The sequence below is a fragment of the Littorina saxatilis genome, linkage group LG2, assembly GCF_037325665.1.
Source record: "Littorina saxatilis isolate snail1 linkage group LG2, US_GU_Lsax_2.0, whole genome shotgun sequence".
Taxonomy (NCBI): Eukaryota; Metazoa; Mollusca; class Gastropoda; order Littorinimorpha; family Littorinidae; genus Littorina; species Littorina saxatilis.
Window position 1 is genome coordinate 19,249,177 of NC_090246.1, and position 26,407 is coordinate 19,275,583.

General features: G+C 43.5%; 1 protein-coding gene across 1 annotated transcript in view; it reads left to right on the forward strand.

Moving 5' to 3' along the window:
• LOC138958418 (RUN and FYVE domain-containing protein 2-like) overlaps positions 1–25,989 on the forward strand; it is a gene marked incomplete in the record, with an annotated part of 79,573 nt that extends 53,584 nt beyond the window's left edge. Inside the window, 4 exon segments of the mRNA XM_070329558.1 lie at positions 14,367–14,496; positions 17,350–17,444; positions 17,927–18,053; positions 24,647–25,989. Coding sequence (XP_070185659.1) covers positions 14,367–14,496; positions 17,350–17,444; positions 17,927–18,053; positions 24,647–24,784 — 490 coding nt within the window.
• Between the last annotated feature and the right edge of the window lie 418 nt (positions 25,990–26,407).

Below are 26,407 nucleotides of genomic sequence, written 5' to 3' on the forward strand. Positions count from 1 at the left end.
TCAGCAAAGACCGTATACTCGTAGCATCGTCAGTCCACCGCTCATGGGAAAGGCAGTGAAATTGACAAGAAGAGCGGGGTAGTAGTTGCGCTAAGAAGGATAGCACGTTTTTCTGTACCTCTCTTTGTTTTAACTTTCTGAGCGTGTTTTTAATCCAAACATATCATATCTATATGTTTTTGGAATCAGGAACCGACAAGGAATAAGATGAAAGTGTTTTTAAATTGATTTGGACCATTTAATTTTGATAATAATTTTTATATATTTAATTTTCAGAGCTTGTTTTTAATCCGAATATAACATATTTATATGTTTTTGGAATCAGCAAATGATGGAGAATAAGATAAACGTAAATTTGGATCGTTTTATAAATTTTTATTTTTTTTTTACAATTTTCCGATTTTTAATGACCAAAGTCATTAATTAATTTTTAAGCCACCAAGCTGAAATGCAATACCGAACCCCGGGCTTCGTCGAAGAATACTTGACCAAAATTTGAACCAATTTGGTTGAAAAATGAGGGCATGACAGTGCCGCCTCAACTTTCACGAAAAGCCGGATATGACGTCATCAAAGACATTTATCAAAAAAATGAAAAAAACGTATGGGGATTTCATACCCAGGAACTCTCATGTCAAATTTCATAAAGATCGGTCCAGTAGTTTAGTCTGAATCGCTCTACACACACACACACACACAGACACACAGACACACACACACACACACGCACATACACCACGACCCTCGTTTCGATTCCCCCTCGATGTTAAAATATTTAGTCAAAACTTGACTAAATATAAAAAGATAAAAAGCCTAACGGTTTTGAGGTTTGTGTTTCTGCAACTGTTTTGACATGTGCAAGTTATCCAGAGAGGGTGAATACAGCGAATGAAATTGTTTTTAGCGCTCTGGCGCCGTTAGTTTGTCAGATCAAGAGGTGGTCCATATTAGGAGCCGGTCCATATTAGGAGCCCTTCCCCTACCGTGCCCCTTGCGGGGGCATCAAACATCGAGGTCACAAGCAGGGTCAAGGGGAAGATCGGCTGGGCGGACAGGAGACTATTGTCCGTATGATTTGGAAGGAAAAACGAATCGCGACACCCGTCATGGGTAAATGAGGATCCCCTTCGCCTTTTCCTAGATGATGTATACCTATCCCCGCAATCCGGACAAGAGCTTGGTCGAAGGGGGGGGGGGGGGGGGGGGATGGGATGAGAAGAGAAGCGCTTACGTGACTGATCTACTATGCATACACAAACAAATAATGCATTGAAGACGAAATGTTGTTGTTTTTGATTTTGTATGTTGTTTTTATGAACAGGTGTCGATTTGTTTTTTCTTGGGGATGATGGAGGGGAGAAATATGATTTAATGTTGCTTTCAAGAATGTCAAATAACTATACCGCAAACCTGTCATGAAATCGAAGGAGCAGAACAAGCAATGCTTTTGAGCGTGCTGCAATCAATTCGCTTCCCAAAGTAGACAATGGAGTGTGACTTAACAGAGTGTATTGTTGTGTGTGTATGGTGTGCAGGCGTGTGACGGCACGGTCAAACACAAGACGGAGATGGTCAGCCGCCTGGAGGAGAAGACCAACCAGCTGGTCAACGCCCTTAAAGAAATGGAGAAAAGGTGAGCGGTCTTATCATAGAACCTGACAGCTGCAGGTCAGGGTACCTTCTTTCTTGTGTAAGCAACACGTGCGTGTAACTATACAATTAAATAACATATTCTTACTCCGAATCACATTAGCATTGAGTCACCTGAGATGCTTATCACTGAAAAACGCTTACCCGGCTAAAATTTTAAAGGGAAGCAACCCCATCACCAAAACGAAAGTGAAAGTAGCTTTGGTAATGGGCCAGCACACTGGGAGTTACCTCCCATACGGGTGTGTGCCACGTCACTTCCTCCAGTAACACGTGCCTATTCTCATACGATCTTTTCACCTCGGAGAGAACGGTTCACTTTTTGACGCTCTGTGGCTGACCTTGTGTGTTTGTGTGACACCCGCCGGCCACGTTACCCAGCTTTTCTGCTCGCCTTGCCTACAGTTTGGTGAGCTCGTTCCCGTTTGTTGTTGGTTTTTTGCGCTGTTTTCGTTACTGTACGTTGTCCGTTTTTTGCGGACTTGTGTGTCAGTGACTTGCGTGTTTAGCCATTTTGTTGTGCGAGTTAGTTAGCTAGCTCGTGTGACTTTGCTCTTAGCTCTGCGTGCCCCTTTCTGTGTTGGGCAAGCGTAGCTATAGTATTTTGTTGACGCGAAAGAGTGTGTGTTTACTGTGTTTTCAGTCGTTTAGACTTACGTTTCAGTAAATTTTTTCGCGTTGTCACGCGTTGTTGACTTGTGTGTCAGTTACTTGCGTGTTTCGCCAGTTTGTTGCGTGAGCTTGTTTACTAGCTCGTGTGACTTTGTTTGTAGCTCTACGTGCCTCTGTTTTTGTTGGGCAAGTGTAGCTATCGTATTTGTTGACGCGAAAGAGTGTGTGTTTACTGTGTTTTCAGTCGTTTAGACTTACGTTTCAGTAAATTTTTTCGCGTTGCCACGCGTTGTTGACTTGTGTGTCAGTTACTTGCGTGTTTCGCCATTTTGTGGTGTGAGTTAGTTTACTAGCTCGTGTGACTTTGTTTGTAGCTTTACGTGCCTCTGTTTTTGTTAGGCAAGTGTAGCTATTGTATTTTGTTCACGCGAAAGTGTTTGTTTTTTACTGAGTTTTTCAGTCATTTAGACTTACGTTCAGTAAAATGTTTTCGTGTTGTTTACATGGATTTGACAGCATGTCTGATTCAGACAAGCGCTGTGGCAAGTCGGACCCCAAGGGGTATTTTAAGCCTAAGGCTTCTTCTTAAGCAGTTTTACTTGTACAGACCTAGAATGTTTCTCTTTTTGTCTGTATCTTTTTCGGCGCCTAGCGCTGTTACTTCTTCTGCTATCTTTTGTGGCGCCTTGCGCTACTGTTACGTCTGCTCCGGTTCTCTACTACGGAGACTTTGTCCTCGTTGTTAGCACCTGTGCAGGGTGCGTTGGTTCCTTTCTGTTTAAGACACTGGTTCCGGAATCCGCAGCTTGGTGCAGGCAGAGTTCCAGCGTTCCGTCGCCAGTTGTTTGGCGTTTCCGGCTTCTGGCAGTGACGTCAGGGTGTTGGCTCCCGTGTCTTTGCCTTCCTTTGCCGGTTGGAGCAGCGTCCTAAGATCCTCCCTCTTCAGCTGCGGCTGGTAAGCTGAGCTGGTCCGATAGCCCTCGTGAGGCGCCTGGACGTTCTCTCTCGAGAGACAGCTCTTTTCGCATCGGGTCACGACCGATACCATGCTGATCTTTCATTTCCGGCGATAACCTACGAGGCCCCGGATTTGATCGAACAGCGGCGGCAGTCGGTTTCGGCTGCCGCATTTCCGGCACTTGCCGGAAGTGATGATCCGTCCGCTCCGGCACGCTAAGGCGGTCGCGGCAGGATGGAGTATTCACTGACTTCCGGTCCTTCCGGATCGCGAAGTCAACCAGTGCAGCCTTCGCTTCCGCATTGCGCGGTTCCGTCGGCTACGCTACCGGCACTCGCCGGAAGTGATGATCCGTCCACACAGGCACGCTACGGCGGCTGCGGTGGGATGGAGTATTCACTGACTTCTGGTCCTTCCGGATCACGAAGTCAACCAGTGCAGCCTTCACTTCCGCATTGCGCGGTTCCGACGGCTACATTTCCGGTTTCGGCCGGACACGCTGCTTCCTCTTCTGGTGCTTCCTTCCGGATACCAGTGGGTGGATTCCAGCGTACGCCTTCCGGCCACTTAGGCCTAGGCTTGAACAGGCATCACTCCACTCTGATGGGGGAGTGACGTCAGCTCATCCAGCTCCGGTTTTGGCAGATGGTCGTCCTGCCTACCCTTTACCTTCACAAGGTTCTGGGCTGCAGGATGATGTTCGTGCTCAGGCATTTCCGGTCTCCGGTTTGCCAGGGCATGCTTCTGCTTCCGGAACTGGTGTTTTTTGGTTTCAGTGCAGCCTTCGCTTCCGCATTGCGCGTTTCTGTCGGCTGCACTACCGGCACTCGCCGGAAGAAATGATCTGTCCACGCAGGCACGCTACGGCGTCTGCGGCAGTATGGAGATTCACTGACTTTCGGTCCTTCCGGATCACGAAGTCAACCAGTGCAGCCTTCAATTCCGCATTGCGCGGTTTCGTCGGCTACACTCCGGTTTCGGCCGGACACGCTGCTTCCTCTTCTGGTGCTTCCTTCTAGATACCAGAGGGTGGATTCCAGCGTACGCCTTCCGGCCATTTAGTGCCTAGGCTTGAGCAAGCATCACTCCACTCGGATGGGGGGGTGACGTCAGCTCATCCAGCTCCGGTTTTTTACGGATGGTCATCCTGCCTTCCCTTACCTTCACAAGGTTCGCGGTTGCAGGATGATGTTCGTGCACAGGCATTTCCGGTTTCCGGTTTGCCAGGGCATGCTTCTGTTTCCGGAACTGGTGGTTTTGGTCATGGTTCCATGGGTGACTATTCTGATGCTCCATCAGTGGTCAACGAGGAGTCTCGGGGCGTGTTTCCGTCGAAGCTCAAGTCTGTTCTTGACATCGCGGAGGAAGTAGCGTCTCGGTTTTTTTTTTTTTTTTTTTTTTCCCCGAAGGGGTGGTGGCTGCGGACTCTTCCGCTCCGTTCGTTCCTTCGTCCATGGCGGACTTCCGGCCGGCACAGGAAGATGTTTCTTCCTTCCGGTTCGCCGAGTCTCCGTCAGTGGCTTACCAACTTTCGCATTCGCTGGTTCGTCCAGCACATGCGGGGAGTGGTATTCGGCCAGTGCCTGTTCCGTTACTGCTTCCTTTTGGTCCAGTTCCGGAATCAGCTCAGCAGTGGGTGGCGTCGGCTTCTCAAGCCTCTTCCTTTGTGCCTACGGGCAATAGGAAGCTTAACTTGTCCACTCAGAGCCAGAGCTGGCTGGTGTCTTTTGCACTCCCTAGGGCTACCCTTCCGGTTCCCCGGGAATTGCTGCCTCTTCTGGCTAAACCGATCAAGCATGATCCGGTTCTGCCGGTTTCTGAGGCTTCTCTCCTCTCTGCTGAGGAGGTTGGACGTCGGCAGATCGAATTGTCCTCCGTTGCGGAGACTCTTGTTAGGACTCTGGCTCGGGCATTGACCGATTCGCTGGTTCCTTTCACTCTCAGTGAAGAACAAAATGCGGACGATTTCTCTGCGCTTTTGACCGCCTTGGCCAAGGTCAATGGGGAACAATTGCGTCTTTCCTCCCTACAGTACACCCAAGCGGTCCTCTGTAGGAGGGATCTCTTCCTCTCGCGGTCCCAGTTCACGGTGCTGGCTACTAGGGAGACCTTGAGAGTCTCCCCGGTCTCAGAGGAATCTCTCTTCTGTTCTCTGGCAATGGATGCCAGACAGAAGGAGATTCTGTCGAACAAGGACAGTCAGTTCCTCGACTTCACTCTGCAGGGGGTGAAACAGTCTAAGCCTTCTAGACAAAAGCAGGCTCAGACATGGTCGAACCCCAAGCCAGCTCAGAAGCGGCAGGCTCTGCCGTTTGCTCGTGGCGGGAAGAAGAGGACGGCATCGGGGAGGGGGTGTGGCGGCTCTGGGAGTAAGCCACACCCCCAATGAAGCGCTCCCGATCTCACCCCCCTCCCGCCTTCCACCTTGGTGATGGCGGGAGGCCCCTCCCGTGCGCTTTCTCGTTGGATGTCGGTAGTAGACAGCCAATGGATTGTGGGAGTGGTGAGATCGGGCTTCCGCCTGCTCTGGCGGGAGGAAAAGGCGCCTCTTACCCAAGTGCCGCCGCGGTTCAAGCCCCTTTTCTCGCAGGAAGCACGTTCCGTCTTGCAGTCGGAAATTGCCTCCCTGGAGCAGAAGGGCGCGGTGGAGATAGTTCAGGTCCATAGCTCCCTGGGATTTAAGGGCGTTTTTTCGCCGTTCCCAAAGCGTCAGGAGGATGGCGTTCCGTGTTGGATTTATCTCTCCTCAACACTTTCTTGGGTGAGATAAAAGTCAAGATGGAGACGCCACCCTCTGTCCGAGACTCTCTCCGCCCAGGAGACTGGGTGACCTCGATCGATCTCACGGGCGCATACTTTCATTCTTATGCATCCGGCCGACCGGAATTGGCTTTGTTTCCGGTAGGGAGATCAGATCTACCAGGTTCGCGCACTCCCTTTTGGGCTGTCCCTCGCACCATGGATTTTCACCATGGTGGTGAGACAGGTCTGTGCACTGGTGAGGTCCTAGGGTATCCGCCTGCGGGCTTATCTGGACGACTGTTTCATCATGAACCAGTCCCAGAGCGGCTGTTCGCAAGATACCCTGATGGTTCTTCGAGAATCCAACTTGTTGGGGTCTCGATCAACTGGGCAAAGTCGGAGTTGACCCCGTCACAGACATCCACTTATCTGGGGATGTCTTTCGACACGGTCGCGTGGACTGTCCAGCCTTCTCAGAGAAGGGTGGACAAGCTCCAAGCTTAGATTCGCTCCACTTTGCCTCTTCTGATGGCTTCCATCCGTCTGGACTTGGTGGCTCGCTCGCATAGAGCATCCACCTCGTCAGTTTATGCTTCCCACTGGAAGGCATGGACTGCCTGGTGTTCAGCTACAGGGGTGAGTTCGGTGGCTCCGCGCTCGTTGAGGGTCCGGCGCTTCGCTATCTCGGCGACTCTTAAGCAGATCGGTCGGTCTGTTCGAGTCGGGGGCGTTATAGCTGCAGTCATTATAGGGGCTGCTCGTAGGGAAGCTAAAGCTCGTTCGCCCGCTCCCAAGTGGGACTTGTTTTTTAATCCTGGAATTCCTACGTTCTGCGGATTTTGAGCCTTTGAGCGAGGCCATTCTGTTCAATGTCTCTCGCAAAGCGCTGGTTCTTCTTTTGTTGGCAACGGCCCGACGGGGTAGAGAGGTCCACGCCCTGTCGGGTCAGCCTGGAGATATCTCCTTTAGTCGGACGGTTCCGCATCTTTGCGTTTCCGGCCCGATTTCCTGGCCAAGAATCAGTCTCCGGGGCAGGCCTCTCTGCTGGTTAGAGTCAAGGCTCTGATCAGCGCGTTGGCCCCGGATGACCTTGATTCGGTCAATTGCCCTGTGTGGGCTCTTCGTCTGTATTTAGCCCGGACTCAGCCGTTTCGGTCTAGTTCTCAGAAGTTGCTGTTTATCTCGCCCTTTTCTTGGCGCGAGTAAGATTTGTCGAAGGTATCGTTGGCCCGGTGGGTGTCCTCGCTCATTAAGCAAGCTTATGAGTGGAGTCGCACAAAGAGGGGGGGGGGGGGGGTCATGCCTTCCTTGCCACTTGACTCGGCCCGAGCCCATGTAATGAGGGCGTGGGCATCCTCTCTGGCAGTACTGCGCTCCAGATGTCTAGAGGAGGTGCTGACTTTTGCGTTTAGGCGTTTCTGAAGTTGTTTTCATAAACTTTTATCTTCGGGACGTCTCGGCTCTTCGACAGGATGGCTCCAGAGGCCTTCCAGCTCTCTTAGCAGCAGGTCAGTTCCTGGCCAGAACTTGATGGTGAGTTTTGATTCATTTCTAGCCCACCGCCTTGTTGATGTTATCTGCTAATGTGATTCGGAGTAAGAATATGTTATTTAATGAAAAATTTCCTAGATAAATTTTCATTTAATTAATATACTTACCCGAATCACATACTGTATTCCCTCCCACCTGCCCCGCGTATGGTTTTAAGATTTTCTAAGACCGTATGAGAATAGGCACGTGTTACTGGAGGAAGTGACGTGGCATACACCCGTATGGGAGGTAACTCCCAGTGTGCTGGCCCATTACCAAAGCTACTTTCACTTTCGTTTTGGTGATGGGGTTGCTTCCCTTTAAAATTTTAGCCGGGTAAGCGTTTTTCAGTGATAAGCATCTCAGGTGACTCAATGCTAATGTGATTCGGGTAAGTATATTAATTAAATGAAAATTTATCTAGGAAATTTTCCATTAAAGCTGGCACGATTGCAATTTAACAAACTAGAAGAAATGAAAATTTCTTGACCAAAGTAATTGAGAAACGCTGAGCAATTTTATTGTACAACCTGACCGTTGCGGTTTCATTGCCTTCTTTCTCGTAAGCCAGATGCATGTACGATTATATAAATGGTATCCCAGCCCTATTATAAGCGTTTTACCAAGCAATATGCTGGAACAGAAGTACATTAAAGTGGAAGTATCTTACCAGCATTACATCAGTCGACGCTAGGTGATACAATCGCCCATTGGGATTTTCCCAAAAGCCGAAGTTACTAAACATAGAATGAGTAATTCTACGAAATCGTTCATCAGAGGTACTCGATAATTATGCAACACTTTTGATACATTCGATCTTCAATACATCACTCAAACCTTTGGAAGGAATTGAAATGAACAAAATACAAGAAGTACGAGTTGAGAATTTTTTTTAATGTGGAAACACTGCCAAAAATTATTTGAAAAATATTGTTGACTGCTAGGAGATTGCAACCTGTGACCGCCCATAGTATCAACATCGCTTCCAGATGCTCTATCAACTAACTGACACACTGCGTCAAAGGGTAAAATAAAAACAATTTTGACAAGTAGGTTCTCGAGCATGTGTTAGTGTCGACTCGTCGGTTACCGAGTTTTTTCCTTCGTTTTTGTGTACTGTACGTTCTGTCGTAAATAACTGAACTTATGCTACCGTTCACTTCGTATCAGTTTGGAAAGCAAACTGAAGTAGCATGCATTTAAAGTGTCACCGACAGTATGTTGGCAGTCCAGTTCCAAAATGCACTGACCAATCGCCGGAAGGGGCCGACGTCATTTGATGAAATAATTTCCCTACCCAGAATTCCAAACGGTTTTGGAGATTTTGAAGATTTAGTTCGGGACGACGGCGCTCTATGGGCGGTTCACTATATAAATGAAGGCAAGTGGAAACGGGCGTCGACAGTGCCAATCATAATAGGATACTAATTTGTAGATCATTATATATCTGTGGCTGGAAGAGATCAACACGCTCTTAAACAACAAGCTAGAGTAACGGTCATCTGCTTCAAAATGAAAAACAATTGAACGCACGCACGCACGCACGCATACACACACACACACTCACACACACACACACACACACACACACACACACACACACACACACACACACACAGGCCCATTCTGGCTTTGTATATGCGCAGTGAAATAATTCTTTATGACTTACACACACACACACACACACACACACACACACACACACACACACACACACACACACACACACACACACACACACACACACACAGGCCCATTCTGGCTTTGTGCGCAGTGAAATAATTCTTTATGACTTCCACCCGTCGAGCAGGTGCTTTGCTTTGGTGTTTTAACGTAACCAAATTGTGGGCATCCGATAACATAACTCTAAATTGACGCTGCTGAATGCATTTGGGTAAGACGAGTTTCGATTGTATCATTGTGTGGTCTGCCTTTTTTTTTTTTGTTTTTTTTTTTTTTTTGGGGGGGGGGGGTTGTCGTAGGTACTTTGGGGTGAATGTCAACGTTAAAAATCATACGTCTGCGTAAGGGATTGCCTGGTTCTATTATGGAACACGTATCAATGATTCAATCATCTATGAGTTTTGAGCCAACCGAGTGCCTACAACACTTGCAACAGGTTCGTCATATTTATATAATTCCGAAAAATGACTTTGTGCTTGCTAGCGCATAGCACGCTGTACTTATTAGAACTGCTTTCTTTTGCTGGTTGAAAGAATTCAGCGAATGCACATGTTCTGGTTTGTTTTGATTGCAGGTTGAAACAGACTGAATCGGATAAAAGTGCAGCAGAAGAAACAGCGAGAAAACTGGGGATGCTTGTTGCGGAAAAAGACTCCAAAAGGTACCATTTCCAGCTGCGAGTCTGTCGTTCAATAAAAATGAAGGTTAATTCGCTACGGGCGTCTTGAGACTCAAACGCATACGCCCTTTCTCTCCCTTCACTCGCACACAGACACACACGCAGGCACTAACACGAGTTCGCAAAAGGAAGTGCATTTGCTGAAACGCGTGTGAACACATGTATTTACTGACATATACATTGATAAACATTTCCCCGCGTTATCGCAAACACACACACACACACACACGCACGCATTCACGAACACACACACACACACACACACACACACACACACACACACACACGCACAAACGCACACACACAAACACACGCGCGCACACACGCACGCACGTACGCACGCACACAAAGTTCTTGCACCAACCGACATTTTTGAATTGGAATGTCATGTGAGCATACATGAGAGCAAGATTAATTCACAAGAAAACAACGACATGAACTTGAAGTTAAACAAGATTGGTAGCAACAGCCGTAGGGGATTTCAGCACAGTGTAAAAATCAGAGAGAGTGGGTTTGAATTAAAATTAATGAGACAGGAAGTTAAGTATTAACATTCAAGCTGCGGCTGCAGAACAAGCTTTTACGCGCGTCCATATGGAGCAGTGTGCTGTTAATATTAGACAGAGACAGAGATAGCAATGGGTGGACTTTCAAAAATAAAAAGAGAAAATGAGATGGGTAGACACTGAAGAGAGAGAAAGGGGGGGGGGGGGGGGTAGACATCGAAAAGAGAGACGTAGAGAGAGAGATAGGTGGATATATCGAAGAGAGTGATAGATATGGGTAGACATAAAAGAGACATAGAGAGAAACAGAGAGAGAGGGAGAGACAGAAAGATGGATATAGATGAACAGAGAGACAGAGATAGAGAGAGAGGGAACAATGGGTAAACATTAAAGAGAGAGACAGATAGAGAGAGAGATGGGTAGACCTTGAAGAGAAAGAGAGAGAAAGAAAGATGGGTAGACATCGAAGAGAAATTAAGAGAGAGAGATAGAGCAATGGGTAGACATTTGAAAGAGAGACAGAGGTAGAGATGGGTCGAATTCGAAGAGTGAGAGAGAGACGGGTAGACATCGAAGCGATAGATGAGATATAGAAAAATGGGTAAACATTTAAGAGATAGAGAGAGATGGGTCGAATTTGAAGAGAGAGAGATGGGCAGACATCGAAGAGAAAGAGAGAGAGAGAGAGAGAGAGAGAGAGAGAGAGAGAGAGAGAGAGAGGTGGTCAGACATTGAAGAGAGAGAGAGATATCGAGAGAGATAGAGGGGGGGGGGGGGACATCAAAGAGAGAGAGAGATATCGAGGTATGAGTGCCTGTGAGCGTCAGCCCGATAATTTGCATTTTTTTTTATACGTCAGTTGATTGCTGATGTCACCGCGCTTGGCATCCGCAACATTCTTGGTGATTGGATTGTTTGTTTGTGTGTTCGTTTTTCAAAATTATATATAATTTGGATATGTTCACCAAGGAACTGTCGCTTCCAAATTAAAATGGTAAGTTTTTTCCTCAAACGTATATGCTTCCAGAATAAAAAAAAAACCACACACATAAGAATAGTTAGTTTATGAAACCTTTAAACATTCGCAAGTACGTTGACCCAATGGTCTTGAGCGTGGACAGACAAAATAATAATGAATATGAGATGAACAGCACTTATCTGCTAATGACATCGTTTTTCGATCTCTGGCAAGGCAGGCGAAAACAATCAAAAATTGTACGCTTTCAGTATTTTCACTTTTACCACAGAGTGGTACGGAGGGTATAGAGCACACAAAAAAACACCTCATAAACTGATTGCTTCAAACGGCAGTTGGAATACAATTGTTTTCAACAAGAAGAGGAAGTGATCTTTAGATTATCATGTTATCGTGCCGTTACATGGCATCAGGGTTTTTGTTTCTTGCTCGTTGTGTTAATCAGTCTGCGCAAGTCAATAGAACAGTGCGGGGGGTGGTGGAATTCGAAAAGGAACAGAAACAGACGAGGAAAGAAAAAAGCAGAAAGGGAGAAGAGAGGAAAGAAGTATAAACGAAGTTGGGAACGAAAGATTCGGCAGAGGATAGCTTTTCGTGTGCGAATCTCAACTTCTAACGTTTGTTTAGAATAGCATTTGGACGTTTATCATAACATCTTATGTCCATTTTGAAAATGGCTTTTCTTTAGTTTATTTTTGCCTTCGTTAAAACATTTTGTGTTGACTGTTTATTCGAACATCTTGTGTCTAGTTTTGTTTATATTCATGTGGTCAGTTTCTTTCTGATGTATTTCTGAGGCAGCATATAATACTGTCTAAAATAATTTGTGTACATCATCCACAGTTGCATCATGAAGATAATATCCAACTTGGCCACGCATTTACACTAGTGTAGACGTGTTTCATGTCTTATGAACACTTTCTCCTTCTGGCAGCGAAAACAGCAAGCACGGAGAGTCAAGCCTGGTGCTTAGGTGTTCTGTATTGTTATTCCCACTTTTAGGGCATTGTGTGACTTATTTCACCAACGAGAATAACATTCTGATTTTAACAGACCGTCTGATTGTTAAAGCTGTCAAATCGAGATCCTTTTTACATTTAGTCAAGTTTTGACTAAATGTTCTAACGTAGAGGGGGGAATCGAGACGAGGGTCGTGTATGTGTATGTGTGTGTGTGTGTGTGTGTGTAGAGCGATTCAGAGAAAACGACTGGACCGATCTTCGTGAAACTTGACATGAGAGATCCTGAGTATGGTATCTCCAGTCCTTTTTTTCATTTTTTTTATAAATAGCTTTGATGACGTCATATCCGGCTTTTCGTGAAAGTTGAGGCGGCACTGTCACGCTCTCATTTTTCAACCAAATTGGTTGAAATTTTGGTCAAGTAATCTTCGACGAAGGCCGGACTTTGGTATTACATTTCAGCTTGGAGGCTTAAAAATTAATTAATGAGTTTGCTCATTAAAGTTGTCATTAAAATCGAATTTTCGCAAACAGACTTAAAATTGATTGCATCGTATTCCTCATCATATTCTGAATCTAAATAATATATGCATATGTCATGTTTACTCTTAAAATGTGATCACAATTAACAAAAATCGATTAATTAGTCTTACGATAAAAATTTAAGAAATCGATCCAAAAATGATTTCATCTTATTCTTTATCATTTCCTGATTCCAAAAACATAGAGATATGATAGGTTGTATTCAAAACAAGCTCCGAAAGTTAACAAGAATACAGAAAAGCGCGCTTTCCTGCTTAGCACAATACGCTACCGCGCTATTCTGGCGTGTTAATTTCACTGCGTCTTGCACGTGGAAGGTGAACGATTTCCTTCTCGCGGGGATTGACGAAGCTGTACTGTCTTGGTGAAAAACTACAGTGCGTTCAGTTTCATTCCATGAGTTCGACAGCTTGACTAAATGTAGTAATTTCGCCTTACGCGACTTGTTGTTATTGCATTAAAAATGTTCGAAACAAACTGAACTTTTGATTATTAAATAATAGGGTGGCTTCTTCTTCATACAGTGACTTTACAATGTTAAAAGTAACAAAAAGCAAATTCTAAGTAACCAGCGAAGCTAAATTAGCGGCATCGTACTCGCAGGATTGCTTATAAAACAAGAGGCTATGCCATCAAGGCTCACGTAAGAAATCGACAAACAGTAACACACACACACACACACACACACACACACACACATACACACACACACACACACACACACACACACACACACACACACACACACACACACACACACACACACACACACAGAAAGAGCATAGGTGAAACTGTGCAAGAAAGCGAGACACTAGATCTAGATATGTCTGTCTGCATGTAGCCTACTTACAGGGACACGATTGCCAACTAGTCTCGGCCCGCTCAAAATAATAATGACCGAGACTTTCAGTACTTCCTTCGCGTGACGTCTAACCCTCTTACGTCATAATGTGACGTCAATGTAATGTGACGTCTTCAAATGTTAGAGTTTCTACCACAGATATACACACGCACGCACGCACGCACGCACATACGCACGCACGCACATACGCACATACGCACGCACGCACAGACAAAGTTACGATCGCATAGGCTACACTTACGTGAGCCAAAAATGTGTGTCGCAATTGACAGGTAAAAGGGAAATCTATTATTTCTAATATGCTGACCGTTAGCAACTAATAAGAGACATGTATCGGAACTGATATCTTCCGGCTCATGTTGATATTCATTTTCTAAACATATCTGTTGATATCATTTTGCTTACAGTCCACATATTAGAAATAACTCATAATAACTATGTTAGACTGTGTACCAGGGTTCTGAAAGAACTCTGTGTTCTTTTACTTTTACTTCTTCCAATCCTTTTCCTGAATGCTTTTTTAGGATTCGCTCTTCACTTTTGTGTCTGTCTATCTGTCTGTTTGTCTGCCTGTCCCAACGACAGACTGCCTGTCTGTGTGCGCGCGCATATGTGTTTGTGTGTTTGTTTTTTTGTTCAGTACATGCCTCCTTTACTCACCAGAGCTGCGTTGGAGACGGACCTTCAAATTGAAAGAGAGTGGCGTAGTACACTGCAAAAAACACTGGAACAGGAGAAAGAGAAAGTTGCTCAGATGTACATGGAACTGCAGCAAATGGCTGAGATCAAACGAGTAAGTAAAAAGAAATGCAGAGAGAGAGCGAGAGAGAGAGAGAGAGAGAGAGAGAGAGAGAGAGAGTGTGTGTGTGTGTGTGTGTGTGTGTGTGTGTGTGTGTGTGTGTGTGTGTGTGTGTGTGTGTGTGTGTGTGTGTGTGTGTGTGTGTGTGTGTGTGTGTGTGTGTGAAAGAGAGTGACACAGAGAGAGAGAGAGGTTGGAACAACAATCTGAAAAAAAGGATCAACTGGAGAAAGTTAGAAGAGGTACAAATAAATTGCCAAGATTAAACCGAGGCAGACAAAAAAGACGAAAACACGAAGAGGGAGAGCGGGAGGGACAAGAACAAGTGGGTGATGTGAGAGGGGGCTTAGAGAAAGGTGCAGTATGCCGCATAACATCGCAAAACAAGGAAAATAGCAAAAGGAGGCGATTGCGCCATCGTGATCCACAGTTTCTTGCCGGCATCAACAGTGGAATTAGGCCGTCAGTATGAATTAAGGAGGTCAAATCTCTACATGCATGGTTGACAAATTAATAATAAATTACACAGAAAAAAGTAGGAGTTTGTCTTGCATTCTCACACGACTGGCTTGTAGGGTCGGAAAGTGACCACTTAAAAGTGCACAGAGACTTTGTTAAGGCTAGTTCACTGGCAGTTGCAACAAGTGCAAATTAAATTATGTACACAGAGAGAGAGAGAGATAGAGAGAGAGAGAGAGAGAGACAGTGAGAGAGAGAGAGAGAGAGAGAGAGAGAGAGAGAGAGAGAGAGAAAACGTCAAAGAACGTCAGCATCAAAACGTAGCAGGTTGAAAACTGTTCTCAAAATCAGGAGGCTAGAGAAAGTGACAGCTGCAGACTTTCATGAACATTGTTACTATCTCAGTGCCAGTGTTCATTCTGTTGTCCATGCAAACCTATGTATGTTAGTAAAAGTGTGAACCCTTACAAAATACACTATATAGAGTATCGTGTTGTGGAGCATAAGTTTCGTCACGATCATAACGTAATTGCATTATTTATAGTTTTGCAGCAGTTAGTCCATTCTATTCCTCTCGATCGTTTCTATAACAGGTCGAATGGGGGAGCAGAAAAAACACGAGAAAACAGCATAAGTGTTCTGTCTTAGAGAGGAGTTGCCTAACTGCCTTGGCTTGAACAAATTTCTAAACTTGTGGTTCTCATATCTTCAAAAGTGATAGATGCCATTTTTTATATAATCGTAACAACATTGTAGTAACTTAGGCTGTTGTTTCCAAGCAACATGGCTAGCATATCTGGACAGCCTTCAACAGTAAAATAGCGGATGGTAAATATGGTGCGGCTGCTTAATTCTACATGTCTATGTGCAAAATACGAACACAAAAGTTTGACAGCAGTATGATAGTACTCAGAACAAGAAATTCCTCCGAGGTAGGAAAAACACCCCCGTCCTTAGCATTCTCACTGCCACCAACTGAGCAGACACTGCTAATAAGTGTGGTTATTTCCCTTTGACCATTAATATGTCCCTCTATAAGTCCTTGTAGAATCTTAATCCACCAATAACTCCCTAACCGTGTGTTTGACTGGTCCCAATTTTTGTAAGGACCGTCTCAGGAATGTATAAAACCTGTTCACCAAGTTTGGTGACGATCGGTCCGTTCATTCTTGAGATCTATATGCGAACACAAACAAACAAACAAACAAACACATCGAGCGAAACCTATACACACCCCTATACCGGGGGTGTAATAATACAACTATTCGGGAAGAATAAAAAACAAGTCGCGTAAGGCGAAATTGCTCCATTTAGTCAAGTTGTGGAACTCACAGGAATGAAACTGAACGCACTGCATTTTTTCAAAATGACCGTAGTCCGTAGAAGGCAGTGAAATTGACGAGCCTGTTTAGCGCGGTAGTGGTTGCGCTGTGCTGCACAGCACGCTTTTCTGTACCTCTGTTCGTTTTAACATTCTGAGCGTGTTTTTAATCCAAACATATCATATCTATATGTTTTTGGAATCAGGAACCGACAAGGATCACGATACAATTGTTTTTAAATCGATTTCGGAAATTTTATTTTAATCATAATTTTTATATTTTTAATTTTCAGAGCTTGTTTTTAATCCGAATATAACATATTTATATGTTTTTTGGAATCAGACAATGATGAACAATAAGATGAACGTAATTTTGGATCGTTTTATAAAAAAAACAAATTTTAATTAAAAATTTCAGATTTTTAATGACCAAAGTCATTGATTAAATTGTTTAGCCACCAAGCTGAAATTCAATACCAAAGTCCGGCCTTCGTCGAAGATTGCTTGGCCAACATTTCAATCAATTTGATTGAAAAATGAGTGTGTGACAGTGCCCGCTCAACTTTTACAAAAAGCCGGATATGACGTCATAAAAGACATTTATCGAAAAAATGGAAAACATATCTGGGGATATCATACCCAGAAACACGCATGTAAAATTGTTATAAAGATCGGCCCAGTAGTTTACTCTGAATCGCTCTACACACACACACGCACTAAATGTAAAAAACATGGAGGGAAAATCTGTGGTATTACCCGGGGGAGAATCACGTTTCGTTGTTGTTGGTTTGTGTGTGGGTGTGGGTGTGGGTGTGTTTTGAGTGTGTGTGTGTGTGTGTGTGTGTGTGTGTGTGTGTGTGTGTGTGTGTGTGTGTGTGTGTGTGTGTGTGTGTGCGCGTGTGCGTGCGTGATGTGCGCCTGTCTGACTGTCAATTTGAGTGTGCGTGAGTTTTGACATTAATCTGTCAAAACCTGTCAACAATCAATCATTCACTTTCCAAGTCAATCACTCCATCAATTAATCACTCGGTCACTCAAGTAACCGAGAGTTGTTATCTGCCAAACAGGAGTATGCCGACCTGGACAGTCGCTACCAGCAACTGAGGGGTGTGTGTGAGGAACAGGAGTCAGCCTTGTCGGAACTAGGCTCTCATCTCAGCGAGTGAGTTTCATTTCATCTCAATGGAATGTTCTGTGTGTGTGTGTGTGTGTGTGTGTGTGTGTGTGTGTGTGTGTGTGGGTGTGTGTGTGTGTGTGTGTGTGTGTGTGTGTGTGTGTGTGGGTGTGTGTGTGTGGGTGTGTGTGTGTGGGTGTGTTGTTCGTGCGCCAGTGCGTGTTTGTTTTCGAAAAACTTAAATTAAATGCAGAATTGAAATCGGCCAGTAACGGTTTAGCCATCGCCTTTTTCTTTTGTTTTAACAATTATTGGAAGAAAACGGGGATGAAAGCAAAACATTTAACATTACTTGTTTAATTTTTGTCTGTCTGTATTGTCAAACTGGCTGAGGATTTTGTCTCTACTGTCTTCTCGTTTCAAATAATCGTGCGAATGAGAAACTGCATGTAGTAATCCTCTTTTCTGTTGTTGTGTCAGAGTTCTTAGCATTTCAGTTACTGATTTGAGACGATGACGACTTTTTTCAGGTCCAAACTGAAGATGGAGGATTTGAAGGAAGCTCAGCAACAGACGAAAGAGTTCCAGTGGGCCAGCGACGAGACCGCCCCACACTGCAAACAGTGCACTAAAGAGTTCTCCATTTCAAGGAGAAAGGTACAGCAAAGACTTCCAACTGTACAGGGTGACCCCCCACCCCCACCCCCACCCCTCATGCCACCCACAAAAATGTTAATAACGTCTATATGTGTTCAAAGTTTGTGTACACTAATTGGCTCACGTAAGTGTAGCCTATGCGATGCTAACTTTTGTCTGTCTGTGCGTGCGTGCGTATGTATGTATGTATGTATGTATGTATGTATGTCTGTGGTAGAAACTTTAACATTTGACTGAACACCGAAATAATAATTTTACCTGGTTATTATTCAAGCAACAGCTTTAAAGTTTTGAAGCAATGATGAACATTTTGTCGGCACGTATGTAGTTAAAGTGTGTATCCAAAGAAAACGGGTGGTGGGGGGTTTTGGGGGGGTAAAAACAGGTGAATGGTTTGTGTCTTGTGTGGTATGTAGACCAGGTCAGGGGTCAAGGTTAGGTCAGATCGCGTGAAGGATTGTGGTATAGATACAGTTATCACCGAGCTGCAGTTCGCCGATTCGGAGAAGACGATTTTACATTGTTCGGTTTCGTAGCTCCAGAAAAATAGATAAAGAAGATACCAAAGGAGATTTCCTACAGGTTAATCTGCACAGCGTGTTTCCAGTGTCTGCGCGAGGAAGCGCAGCGCTGTCGAAAGCGCATGTGTCGATCTGGCCATCTCAGGCAGTCGTGTAAGTAAGTAGGCTACAGACAGACAGATCTAGATCAAGACTCTTGCACCGTGTCACCTATGCCGACTGTGTGTGTGTGTGTGTGACGGAGTGATTGAGTTTGTGTTACTGTTTGTTGATTTCTTACGTGAGCCTTGAAGGCTTCGCCTCTTGTTTTGGATAAGTGATGATCAGTTCACAAAATGTGAAAGTCAGACGGTTTGACTTTAATGTTCTTTCACAAATATGTTACAATTTTCGGAATCAACTCAACAGTACGAGGTTCAGGGGTGGGATTTCTTCCGTCCCTGACGGATTTCTGTCCCAGGAAGATTTTGGCTTTTTTTTATATATACCTTTTTTTGGCAGCTGTTGTTTACACTCCATTCAGAAGGTCAACTACCTATCACCATTACCAAATTGAGTGACAAGTAGGGAGCAGCAATGACATGTCATCCTGGCGAATGTGGCATCTTAGTTGCTATCTATTTGAAAACACTGCTCATCCACAACTTTATGTAGTGGAGGAGTGGAAGGTAGTAGAATCGAAGCCCAAGTCCAAGCGTCTTGTTTCAACTTTTTATTCAAGAAAACAATGCAAGTAAACGTAGAGGCCGAAGGCGAAACCCGTAGACAGCGAAGCAAGTGTAGTGTCGTGTTCAGCTGCCAGGAGCGAATGAATACTTATGCCGGTGTCCGCCTGTCCGGCCTATACTTAGAGCCCCGGCGCGGACTGCATCGAAAGCGCCGTCCGGCGAGAATAAAAATCGCCTGAATACGGCCAGAAACACGAACTGACGACTTAATTGTGAAAAAAAAGGAGACTGGATCACACGGGTTCACGATGGCTCAGGGGTAAGATAAACCACGCAAAAATAAATTCTTTGAAAATTGCTCGCTCTTTACGGAGGGCACCTAGGATGTTCTCAAGCGGTGAGTGTTTAAATGAAAGGGTGTTTGTACTGTGTGTAAAAGCCTGACAGTGTCTGTAATGGTTTACTGGAGGCTGACTGTGCCTTTAAGTACATGTATATTATTTCTCCCTCGAATGCAGCCACTCACACTTATTTATTTAGCACTTTTTGGTTTAAACAATGTTTTATTAAATCAAACATGATACAATAATACAACGATAAACAATAGGGACACGAACTCAAGCAAACGCTTATATTACGCGCCCTACGTAGTAGGAAAATAACACAAATATGATGTCGGACAAGCATTGCTTATAAATTGTGGAACTATCTAGATGAAAAGCATAGTTAAAGCAAATCAGAAAGAATAAGAAAAAGCTAGCAGGAGGAAGAGGGGGGAGGGTGGAGGTGGGAGGAAAGAACGGTAGGTACATATAAAAGATGAAGGTGGTTAGCGCATACAAAAGAGAATATACATAGTTCATTACAAACCATAATCCTGTGGCAGATAAGCAGTAGCTCGCTAAATATACATTTGAAAAATGCATATAAAATAAGGGTTGTTGGCATGAATATGGGTACTGAGTCAAATCAACAAAAACGACCAGATTCATGGACACTTTCAAATATAAGCTTGTTGGTGCAAAGAGAAAGGTTTTCGCTACCATTTAACAATATTTCAACATGTCTAATTTACAGGAAGTGCGTTTATTGTAGACAGGCGAGCATCTACGAAAAAGGACAATGTGTCAAATAATGGTCAGCTGTTTCGTTCAGGTATCCGCAAGCGCACTGTGGGTTTCCCTGTAAGTGGCGTTTACACAGGTCAGAATTCAAATAACTCATGTTTAGGCGCATTCTGCAGTGGTGAATCTCTTCCAGTCTTTTTCCACAGTAATAATAGGCAGGTACGTTATAATCAGGAGTAGATAAATAGCGTTTGAAATCGCTGATTGAGTTAGTTGTTTTGATGTTGTCTGGCAAGGTGTTCCACAGGACAGTAGTAGATGGTATAAAAGATCGACGGTATATTTCAGTTTTGCACATGGGGACTCTTCTTTCTAATGGTCTTCTATGAAAGAGGTTAACATCAGAAGTTAAAGGTGGCAAGAGATGTGATAAGTAATGAGGACATTTGCCATATACCATCTTGTAATATAAAATCAGTTTGTGTCTGCTCCGTCTTTCTTTTAGGTTACAAAATCCGCTTTCTTTATACAGTTTTTCGTGGCTGGTGCCGCGCACACCACTGATTATAGTCCGAATGGCTTCCAAATGTAATTTTTCCAGTGCAGTTGACCAGTACTCGGTGCAGTTGTCCCATAGGATGTCTGCGTAGTCAAAATGTGGAAGAACGAAAGATTTATACATAGTTTCCAGACTTTTACGATTTAATCTATATTTATAATATCTTAAACAATTAATTAATAAGGTGACCTTCTTTACTATGCTTCTCACTTGGAAGTCCCACTTACAATTATTCTGCAAGATTACGCCAAGTGAAGCCTGTGCTGCGACTTCTGTCTTGTGTGTGGCGCACGTTATATGTCAAAGCAGCACCGCCCTGATATGGCCCTTCGTGGTCGGCTGGGCGTTAAGCAAACAAAGATTACGCCAAGATGTTTATGTTGGTTCACGTTTTCCAAAACAATATTATTAAAAATGATTGGTTCGGTTAGTATATTATCACGTTTTATGTCTAACAGTTCTGTTTTTGCTTCGTTAAATTTAACTTTCCACTGTTTTGCCCAGGTATTAATGTTATTTAGGTCTGCGTTCAACATCTGCGCTCGTCTAGTTGCTTCTACTAAGGACATGGACATGCTCGTGTCATCAGCAAACAACTTTATAACAGATTCAGTATCATTCACAATGTCGTTGATATATATCAGGAATAACAAAGGGCCTAGAACAGAACCTTGTGGAACACCTGCCGGGATACATTTTAATGCAGACTTAGCACCCTTAATAACAACCGCCTGGTGGCGATTTGTTAAATAATCGTGAAACCATTTCAACAATTGTCCTCTAATTCCTACTAGTTCCAGTTTATATAATAACCCTTTGTGCCAGACTTTTTCAAATGCCTTTGAAACATCACAAAAAACAGCTTGAGTGGTAATTCCCATATCGTAATTTAAACAGAACTCGTCATAAATAGAAGCCAGTTGACAAATGGTAGAGTCGACAAATGGTAGAGTCACCAGGAATAAATCCTGACTGTGCCAACCCCCCGCGGGTTAGGGGGAAGAATTTACCCGATGCTCCCCAGCATGTCGTAAGAGGCGACTAACGGATTCTGTTTCTCCTTTTACCCTTATTAAGTGTTTCTTGTATAGAATATAGTCAATGTTTGTAAAGATTTTAGTCAAGCAGTATGTAAGAAATGTTAAGTCCTTTGTACTGGAAACTTGCATTCTCCCAGTAAGGTCATATATTGTACTACGTTGCAAGCCCCTGGAGCATTTTTTTTATTAGTGCTTTTGTGAACAAGAAACAATTAACAAGTGGCTCTATCCCATCTCCCCCCTTTCCCCGTCGCGATATAACCTTGAACGGTTGAAAACGACGTTAAACACCAAATAAAGAAATAAAGAAAGAAAGACTGTGCCAGTGTTAATATATCATTTCGCTGTAAAAAGGCGTAAACATGGCTGTGGACACAGCGCTCCATTACCTTCCCAACACAACTTAATAATGAAATTGGTCGATAATTGTTACAACAATCTGCTGGGCCGGCTTTGTAAATAGGAGTGACATGAGCCGTCTTCCACAAACTAGGATATATACCTTCTCTAAGGCTTCTATTAAACAAATATGTCAGGGGTTCTGCTATGGCGTCAACAGCAGCAACTAGAAGTCTGTTGTAAATAAGATCCGGACCAGTGGCTTTACCTTTATCAAGGCCTTTAATAACCTCTTTAACCGCGTCGACTGTAAGATAAATCTCATTAAGTTCGCTGTCGAAAAAATCAGCTTGAGGCAAATTGTCGTCTGGCGTTTTAAGAACGGAATTTTGTATGAAAAAATTGTTCAGAACGTTAGCTTTTTCCTGGTTTGACTGGTAAATCTTGCCTTCAAAATTAATCGGAGGAATTTCATCAACACCAAGTCCTTTCTTGTCCATGAATGACTTTACCAACTGCCACCACTTTTTAGTACCAAAGGAACCTTGGTCGGAAATGCGTTCGTCTAACTCAATATAAAATTGCTGGACTCTGTCTCGCTTGGCTGCTGTAACACGATTACGCGTCTGACGATAACTCAGCCAATCTTCTAAAGAGTTACTCGTTTTTGCTCTCAGGTGAGTTTGATCTCTCTCGTCGATTAACTTTAAGATTTCTGGGGTAATCCAGAGTGCGTCTTTAGGGCGTACAATAACTTCTTTAACAGGCATGAACTGCTTTGCAACATTCATAAAAGTTCTACTAAAAACATCAACACTATCATTAAACATTTCATTCGTCACCATACCTGTCCAATCAACTTGTGAAAGAGCGTTACAAAACCCTTCTATATTCAATTTATCGTAATTGAAAATAGTTCGTTTAAAGGAGTTACTTACATTTACAGTACTTTTTAATATCGCCCGTGGTACGCTGTGATCGCTGCAAACTGGTGGCAAAACATCTACAGATTTAATTATTTGTGGCGTTTGTGTAATTATAAGGTCTATGCAGGTACTGCTTGTTTCAGTTATACGTGTCGGAACATTGACAAGTTGACAGAGCTGATATGAATGCAACATATTGAAAACATTGTGAGAGGGAGAACTTATAAAATCAACGTTAAAATCACCACAGATCACAAACTTCAACACTTGACTATTTACTTTTCTTAAACTTTCGTCTACTAATTCCCAATATTGAACATTTCCATTCGGTGGACGGTAAAATGAAGATATCAAAATACTTTCTTTATTCAATTTTATCTCGACCCACACGGCTTCTAGGCCGACGACGTTAAACTCAGGACGGGGTTTATAATACAAATAATGTTTTACATGTATAGATTGCTACTCCGCCATAAGGATGGTCTGGACGGTCAAGTCGAACAGGGGGACTGAAATTTGGAATCAATAATGAGGAGTTATCATCAGAATGCGCTAGCCATGTCTCCGAAAGTGTTAAAACATCGTGCTGTTGAACTTCGGGCTGCAATAAATTAATTTTATACCTAGGGCTTCTGACATTAATGTGTACGACACTGATTTCATGCTCGTGTTCAGGACCTGTTTTTTTTTTATATAGATTTTCTGCCAAGCATGGTATAAGCTTGCTGCTGCAGCGAATGAAAGTCAATATAATCTAAGTTCGTCACGATACGTGTTACGTGGTAAATTAAGCTTGTTATCTGGTCATTTTCTTAAATTGGATTTTTATAAAGGTGAGCAACCTCTTAGCGCTCATCTCCTGGTTACAGCAATGAAATGTGACATTTTATTGTTGATTCGTCTCATGTTTTGTGTGTGTGTGTGTGTGTGTGTGTGTGTGTGTGTGTGTGTGTGTGTGTGTGTGTGTGTGTGCGTGTTTCAACTCACTCTTTGTAGATTCTTAGATATCTCGTAACTATATTATGTTACCAAAGACTGCATGAGCAAACTTTGACTCTATTCCGCAAAAAAATCAAAACAATATAGTCAACACTGTTTAACTGCCTTTGTCAAAATGCACCTTATACGATGTTTCTGTCATTTGTATTGGTTGTTTTGTTTGAAGCTTAGTCGGTTTGATGATTTGTATTGCTATTGTGTTTTTCTTTTGAATTCTTCTTTGTGTACTTTGTTTGTTTGTTTGTTTGTCTGTTTTGTTTGAGGTTGGTTGGTTTTTCTTGTTAAGTGTTTATTTGGTTGCGTGTTCCGGGAAGGCCGGGAGACGAGGGATGGGGGCAGTAAGTATTAATTCAGTGGCGTTGTAGGCTTTGCGGCATTGCTATCCGAAATTAATAAAGTTAAAAACAAAAAACAATAAGGTGTTACATTTACGCACGCAGTTGTCACCCTGTGTTTTGTCGTGTCGTGTTTCAGCATCATTGTCGTCACTGCGGCGACATCTACTGCAACGAGTGTTCAGACAACAAGATGCCTCTGCCTTCCTCCTCCAAGCCCGTCCGTGTCTGCGACGCCTGCCACACACAGCTGCTCAACCGCTACTCCGCAACCTGATGCGCCAAGCATGACGTCATTGTCTTCCTCATTACGTCATCTCCAGCGTCGTCTTTCATTAGGTCATTTTGTCTGTTTTTGATTTTTTTTGTTTTGAGACAGACGCTCGTTAACTGCGATGTTCCTGTTCATTGCTGTCTGTATTAAAGACTGGTATCATTCTTTTGGGCTGATGTCTGCAATTCTGCCGACACCAAGACTTAAGTTTTGGCGGTTTTGCTTGAATGGTTGTACCACCCCTCCCGCCACCTTTTGTTTCTAGTCTAGATAGCCATATTGACCATACCATCAAGCTTGCCCCTTGCCCCTTACATCACACAGGTCATCTCTTTGTCCATATCTTGCAACGCAAACCTTCATTTGTATGTTGCACATGGCAGTCGACTAGTTTTAGCAGCCAAAATCGTTTTGCTTGGAATAACAGTAGATGCGTTTTCCCCTTCGTTTTCAAGCATCAGTAATTTTTTGGCTCATGTGCCCCATTCATCGCCTTGCTTTTTCTTCTTTTTACATTTAGTCAAGTTTTGACTAAATGTTTTAACATAGACTAGAGGGGGAATCGAGACGAGGGTCGTGGTGTATGTCTGTGTGTATGTGTGTGTGTGTGTGTGTGTGCGTGCGTGTAGAGCGATTCAGACCAAACTACTGGACCGATCTTTATGAAATTTGACATGAAAGTTCCTGGGTATGATATCCCCATACGTTTTTTTCATTTTTTTGATAAATGTCTTTGATGACGTCATATCCGGCTTTTCGTGAAAGTTGAGGCGGCACTGTCACGCCCTCATTTTTCAACCAAATTGGTTGAAATTTTGGTCAAGTATTGTTCGACGAAGCCCGGACTTCGGTATTGCATTTCAGCGTGGTGGCTTAAAAATTGATTAATGACTTTGGTCATTAAAAATCTGAAAATTGTAAAAATAATATTTCTTTTATAAAACGATCCAAATTTACGTTCATCTTATTCTCCATCATTTTCTGATTCCAAAAACATATAAATATGTTATATTTGGATTAAAAACAAGCTCTGAAAATTAAATATATAAAAATTATTATCAAAATTAAATTGTCGAAATCAATTTAAAAACACTTTCATCTTATTCCTTGTCGGTTCCTGATTCCAAAAACATATAGATATGATATGTTTGGATTAAAAACACGCTCAGAAAGTTAAAACGAAGAGAGGTACAGAAAAGCGTGCTATCGTTCTACCCCGCTCTTCTTGTCAATTTCACTGCCTTTGCCGTGAGCGGTGGACTGACGATGTTACGAGTATACGGTCTTGCTGCGTTGCATTGCGTTTAGTTTCATTCTGTGAGTTCGACAGCTACTTGACTAAATGTTGTATTTTCGCCTTACGCGACTTGTTCTTCTTTTTACATTTAGTCAAGTTTTGACTAAATGTTTTAACATAGACTAGAGGGGGAATCGAGACGAGGGTCGTGGTGTGTGTGTGTGTGTAGAGCGATTCAGAGTAAACTACTGGGGCCAGTTTCATAAGATAGCAGTGAACCGACTGACAGTCGATCGACTGCCCAGTCGATGGACTGTGGTAGATCGCCGGGTCACCGAAAAGCGCGTTTCATGAGCGAATCACTGTCACCCGCGGACAACCGCAGTCGG